The sequence below is a fragment of the Physeter macrocephalus genome, chromosome 19, assembly GCF_002837175.3.
Source record: "Physeter macrocephalus isolate SW-GA chromosome 19, ASM283717v5, whole genome shotgun sequence".
NCBI lineage: Eukaryota > Metazoa > Chordata > Mammalia > Artiodactyla > Physeteridae > Physeter > Physeter macrocephalus.
Window position 1 is genome coordinate 63,834,910 of NC_041232.1, and position 6,387 is coordinate 63,841,296.

The 6,387-nt window shown below is 44.9% G+C and overlaps 1 protein-coding gene and 2 non-coding genes across 3 annotated transcripts in view; 2 read left to right on the forward strand and 1 right to left on the reverse strand.

Annotated features, from left to right (window-relative positions):
- Positions 1 to 5,027, reverse strand: part of ACAA2 (acetyl-CoA acyltransferase 2) — a 43,697-nt gene extending 38,670 nt beyond the window's left edge. The window contains exon 1 of the mRNA XM_024132312.2: positions 4,925 to 5,027. Within this exon, the coding sequence (XP_023988080.1) occupies positions 4,925 to 4,940 (16 nt within the window). The 5' untranslated portion in view covers positions 4,941 to 5,027. The remainder of the gene's footprint in view (positions 1 to 4,924) is intronic.
- Positions 5,028 to 5,605: 578 nt separating this feature from the next.
- On the forward strand, positions 5,606 to 5,745 carry LOC112067164 (small Cajal body-specific RNA 17). The gene has a single exon (XR_002893125.1). It is a non-coding gene; the product is annotated as a small Cajal body-specific RNA 17 (non-coding RNA).
- Positions 5,746 to 5,823: 78 nt separating this feature from the next.
- Positions 5,824 to 5,906, forward strand: LOC112067162 (small Cajal body-specific RNA 18). Its single transcript, XR_002893123.1, has one exon. It is a non-coding gene; the product is annotated as a small Cajal body-specific RNA 18 (non-coding RNA).
- The last annotated feature ends 481 nt before the right edge of the window (positions 5,907 to 6,387 follow it).

Genomic DNA, 6,387 nt, shown 5'->3' on the forward strand with positions numbered 1-6,387 from the left:
AAGGACATCTCCACAAAGAAAAAAAAAAGCTTAAAAAAAAGAACCAAAGTAAAAATTCTAAAACTGAAAAATATCTGAAATAAAATATACACCGAATGGGTGTAAAAGCAGAATGGAAGTGAAAGGAGTAAGATTCAGTGACCTTGAAAGAGATAGACATTACCTGATCTGAAGAACAGAGGAAAAAGATGATTGGGGAAAACAAAACAAAAAACATGGGCAAAGTCTGACAAAGGAACAAAGGCAATTCAATGGAGAAAGAATAGTCTTTTCAATAACTGGTGCTGGAACAACTGGACATCCACATGCAAACAACAACAACAATAAAGTAGACAGACCTTACACCTTTCATAAAAATTAGCTCAAATTGGAACACAGACTTAAAGAAAAAATTCAAAGACTATAAAACTCCTAGAAGATACCAAAGGAGAAAATCTAGACGACCTTTGGTTTGGCTTGGTGATAACTTTTTAGATACAATACTAAAAGCACAATCCATGAAAGAAAAACCTGGACTTTATTAAAATTGAAAACTTCTGCTCTTCAAAAGACATTACTAAAAGCACAAAAAGACAAGCCACGGACTGGGAGAAAATACTTGCAAAACACGTATCTGATAAAGGGCTGGTATCTAACATATACAAAGAGCTCTTCAAACTCAATAATAAGAAAACAAACAACCCAGTTAAAAATGCATAAAAAATGTGAACAGACACCTTACCAAAGATACTATACAAATGGCAAATAGCCATATGAAAAGATGTTTGACATCATGTTATTAGGTAACTGCAAATTAAACTAACAATGAGATACTATCCCACAACTATTAGAATGGCTAAAATCCAGAAAACACTGGCAATACAAAACGTTGGTGAGGATGTGGACCAAAAGAAATTCATCCACTGCTTCTGGGAATGCAACGTGGTACAGCCACTTTGGAAGACAGTGTGGCAGTTGCTTCCAAAACGAAAACTAACCATACTCCATTCATATGATCTAGTAGTCACACTCCTTTGTATTTACCCCAGTGAGTTGAAAACTTAGGTCCACAAAAAAACCTGTACACAAATGTTTATAGTGGCTTTATTCATAATTGTTAAAACTTGGAAGCAGGCAAGATGTTCTTCAGTAGGTGAATGGATGAACTGTGGTACACTCATACAATGGAATATTCTTCAGCACTAAAAAGAAATGTGGTATCAAGTCATGAAAAGACATGAAAGAAACTTAAATGCATATTGCTGGTGACAGAAGCCAATCTGAAAAGGTTACACACTGTGAGTCCAACTATACGACACCTAGAAATGGCAAAGTTATGGAGACAGTAAAAAGACCAGCGGTTGGGCTTCCCTGGTGGCGCAGTGGTTGAGAATCCGCCTGCCGATGCAGGGGACACGGGTTCGTGCCCCGGTCTGGAAAGATCCCACATGCCGCGGAGCGGCGGGGCCCGTGAGCCGTGGCCGCTGAGCCTGCGGGTCCGGAGCCTGTGCTCCACAACGGGAGAGGCCACAACAGTGAGAGGCCCGCGTACCGCAAAAAAAAAAAAAAGACCAGCGGTTATCAGGGGTTGGGGGTGGTAGGGAAGGAGAAATGAATGGGTAGAGCACAGGGAAATTTTAGGGCAGTGAAACTACTCTTTATGATACTATAATGGTAGATACATGCCATTATACATTTGTCAAAACCTATAGAACTATACAACACAACAAATGAACCTTAATGTAAACTGTGGACTTTAGTTAAAAATAATATATCAGTATTGGTTCATCAATTGTAACAAATGTACCACATTAATGCTGTTAATAATAGGGGATAATGGAGTGAGGCAAGGAAGTATATGGGAATGCTCTGTACTTTCTGTTCAATTTTTCTATAAAACTAAACGATAAATTTACAGATTCAAGCTCAGTAAACTCCAAAGTGAATAAATGCAAAATACACGCACACACTCACTCATCTTGGCACATCACCGTCAAACTTCTCAAAACGAAAGACAAAATCTCAAAAGCCAGAAAAAATGATATATTGCATACATGAAAATGATTCGAACTGAACATTGACTTTTCGGAAACAATGAAGGCACATTTCATTTGCTTCTCCATAAATTTCCTGTCATGAGTTTTTTCCTTGTATTTCATAATCTAAGAAAGCATTTTTGTGTGGGAAGTGCGTATGGTGAAATATGAGAAATCTACAAGAGTGTGCGTGTGTGAAAATGAAAATAAAAGCAAGAACTTCCCCTTTCCTTACATCACGTCTGCTTACTTGCAGCTCCCAAGCTGTAAAGGTTAGCATGAGCAAGGCTAAAACTGAACTAATACAATTATTTTGAATGGGGAAAAAGCTATTAAGTGTATTTTTAAAAATAATCTGGCATGTGCAGGTACAAAGACTAGACAATCTAAAGGATTTTTTCCTGTAATTTCATAAACTGGATACCATGGCAATAATTATTTGATCTGATGTCGATTTTATGTGGAAGTTGAAAGGTCTAAAACTTAACAATCGTTAACACCCAGCTAAGATCTTGTGTATTTTAAAAGGCTCTGAAAATTCAGAGGTTAAAGATTTTTACTGAAAGACAATGAAAAGACATATTAATCCAGAGCATAGTGAGTCAGAAACACCAGGAAAGGGCCTGGCAATGTGGCAGATGTGACCACAGAGGAAAAATAACACTAGAAGCGAAAAGAGGAATTCTGCCTTCCTTGCTATTACATTGTTAGGCAAATATTTACTCATTTAATTACAGCAGCTGCCGACAGCAACCAAAGCTAACAAGGAAAACTGCTGCTTCTGTATCCACTTCAGTTTCAGGATTAATCTGGCAGCTCCCTGACCCCCGCCCCCGCCTGCCCACCTCACCTGCCTTGAGGGTTGCACAAACACTCCCAGCAAAGCTAAGGAGCCGTAAGAGAGTTAATATTTGTTGAGTGCAACCCTTCTACCGAGCCCTGGGATTGGTGCTAATAAAAACCCGGGGTATTGGTTCTACAGAAATCTGATAAATTAATGACAATCTTTACCAAAGTCAATTATGCTCCCATTCAAATGTGTCCTTTTCCCCACAAGAATCAGTCGCACGTTCTCTCTTACCCACTAGTCCTGCAAGCACCTGGTATGCTACTTGAGAGAAGTACGTATCTGTAATGTATTCTAACTAACCAATAACAATCAAGACAGTAACTACCATTAGAGACAAGCCATTCTACCTTCCTGGACATCAGTAAAACAGGGAAACATTCCCTGTAAAACAGTTTACAGTTTCCCTGTAAAACAGGGAAATGGATAAAAATACGATCACTAACTTTAACACCATAGTGAATGGTATCCCAAATTTATAAACTTCATACTTCCTTAATGCAGGTGTTGATGTACATCCTTTCCCCTTACTGGTTTCACAGTTTTCATCAAATTTTCAAAGGGGTCTGTATTAAAATAAAGTGGTCAGAACCACTGATAAATTCTTATACAGAGAAATCAATAAAAATATAATTTCCTTTTCAAGAAGATAGCTCATGACCATGCAGCTTTTAAATAATTTGGGTTTCCTGAATACCTCATCTAAAAAAAAATCAATATGCTGCTTTATTAAATTCAGAATTGGAAAGAGCACTGACAAATTAAATTAAATCCTCTTGTCTCAGAATACCTATTTCTCACTTGAACTGTTCACATGTCATTTTGGCTCTTCTGAGCTCCAGATCCCCCTAACCAACTGCCTACCTGATATCTGCACTTGAGCATCTCAATATTGTCTTACAAATCTATCCCTTCCCCAGTTTTCCTCACTCCAAAAGGAGTATCATCATGAACACAATTCCTCAAACCAGAAACCTGGTCATTCTTGACGTTTCCTTATCATTGAACTGCCACATCCAACCTATCACCAAGTTCTGTCAATTCCAACTCCAAATCTATCTCAAATCATTCCTCCCTCTTTTCTCCAACTCCACTGCCCCCCACTTGAGTCAAAACCATCATTTGATGTTGCCTGGACCTTTGCAATAGATTCTTAAATGCTCTTAAATTCTCCTCCTTGCTATATAGGCAGCCTCATAGCCCTGAGGAAATGGGGGCAGATTGGATATCAGATCCTGTTATTCTACTTTAAGGTAGGAGATTGCCTTCTTTTGAATTTAGAATAAAACCCCACCTCCTTCACAGAGCCCACAGGGCCCTGGACCACCAGAATGTTGGTTCTTAGATAGATCCTGCCAAGTGTTTTTCTGCCCGGGGCCTTGATATATAAAGTGTTCCATCTGAAGGTTCTTCAAAGGACACATAAAGTAAGGATGAGCTTTCATCCTTATTCCATTGACTCCGACCATTTGTTATGAAAAGGGAGTTACCTATATTTTTTTAAGTTAATAACTGTAGAATTTATGTACTCAATGACTGCACTCTTCTGGAATCACTCGAAAGAACAGAAGGGAAAGGGATTAAGGAAAGTTCTCCAACAGATCGCCACCAAGCACTGTGGGGGAACAGAAATCCCCTGCCAACTCCAAGACAACATTCCTTCCTTCCCCCAAGCCCCGCCCACCCTCTGACCAAGTCCGAGGCCGCCGGGCTCATGGGAAAGGCAACCCTCCGCCCCAGGCCGCCTCTTGCTTATGGCGCCGCCCAGTCTCCCAAATAGCTAACCTCGAACTAGGTGGGTCACTTCCGCGCGAAGGCAAATCACCTTCAAGGTCAGAAGCAAGCAAACCGTGGTCTCAACTCTCAGCTGGAAGTTGCAGGGAGATCACTGTCGCTAGTGCCTGACACGTATGTTTTCTCCTGAACCCAAACAGTGCTTTCGGGTTGGGGTTTTATCAAGTCCCCTTTACTGCCTAGGAGGCCTCGACTCCCCGCCGGGACCGGGTCCTTCCCCACCACCCCCACCAACCAGGGGCGAGAGAGGCAAGGCTGTAGGGGTCACCTCGGAGCAGGGCCATGGCGGCGGGCGGCAGCGCAGGGGTCCTCCTCGGCGACGCTGACGTACCGCCCCGGGCACCCGGACTTTGAGCGCGCGGGGCGGCGCCAGCGTGGCCTCGGCCGCGCCCTTTTACCTACTTCGCGCGGCTCGGCCAAGGCTCTCTCTTTTTTGGCAGGACGCGGCCCTCTGCGCCACCCCGTGGGAACCAAGGGTACCAAAACCTCCCGGGGAGACCGGCCTTGGACAAGAGAACGTTCCTCGCAAGCGGATTTTTTTCCTCATATCGCTATTTTTAAAGATTTTGTCTCCCAATCAAGAGAATGATTTGATTCTACCCTGTCCATCCTATCCCCGGCCTCTATACGCCCCGCTACCCCCAACAGGTAATTAACGTGCCTCTTCACCCCCACTCCTGAGAATTTTCTTAAACGTGTGACCAGGCGGCCGAAAGTGTGGAACTGCTTTGAAGGAGGTGGGGTGCGGCCGGGCGCTGCCGGCGGACCGGAAGTTGAGTGGGGGAGGCTCGGAAGACAGCGGGAGGGGATTGACTGAGCGAATCCCGCAGTCTGGGGAGAGCGGCTGCGCAGACCAGGGGCAGAGGCCTACACTGCGGGGTCGGCGAGGGGGACGGGCCCGGGGAGGTTGGCAGGCGTGGAGTGTAGCGGGTGGCGTAGGGCAGGGGCGCCCCCGGATCCACGATGCAGCTCCGTATGAAGCCGCAGTATTTTCCTTATATGATCGGGCCCCACGGCTGGCGGCGGCGCCGGCGGAGCCTGAGAGGATTATGAAAACTTGTCAGGCGAAATGGGGCCAGGGAACCGGGGGCTGGGAGATTAGGGTGAGCCGGTTAGGCTACGGATGAGGGAGGTTAGGGATGCCTCTGCCACTGTAACTGTGAGCCCTGGTCGATGATGACGTGACCACTGCGCAATCTGAGTTCTGGGAACCAGGTGATAGAGTGTGTGCTGAGAACGGACTGAGACCGGGCGAGCAGGAGGCGACCCGGGCAGAGAAGGGGCAGATCCCCAGCGCCAGGGCTCGGAGGCTGGCCAGGTTGCTTCGGGCTTGATTCGCGTGGTCGCTGTGGTGTGCTCCAAGGACAAAGAACAAGATAAACTAAAAGGGCCAACATCGCCAGAACAGAGAGTTACCAGACCCTTATCACTCTGTCATGCAGCAACCATTGCAACATCTCTGAGCTTTCCCAAGCAGCATGCCTTGCTCCTTCTCCAAGCCATATATAGAAAGGTATTCATCCGACTGGAAACATGCAGATCCTACCCAATCAGCGGGTGACTCAGAAGTCCCTTTGTTCTCTGGCTATAAAAACAGACAAGCAGGGTATATGCCCAGTAGTGGGATTGCTGGCTCAGATCAGCTCCCTGCTTTGTGACCACCTAGAGGGGTGGGATAGGGAGGGTGGGAGGGACGGAGACGCAAGAGGGAGGGGATATGGGGATATATGT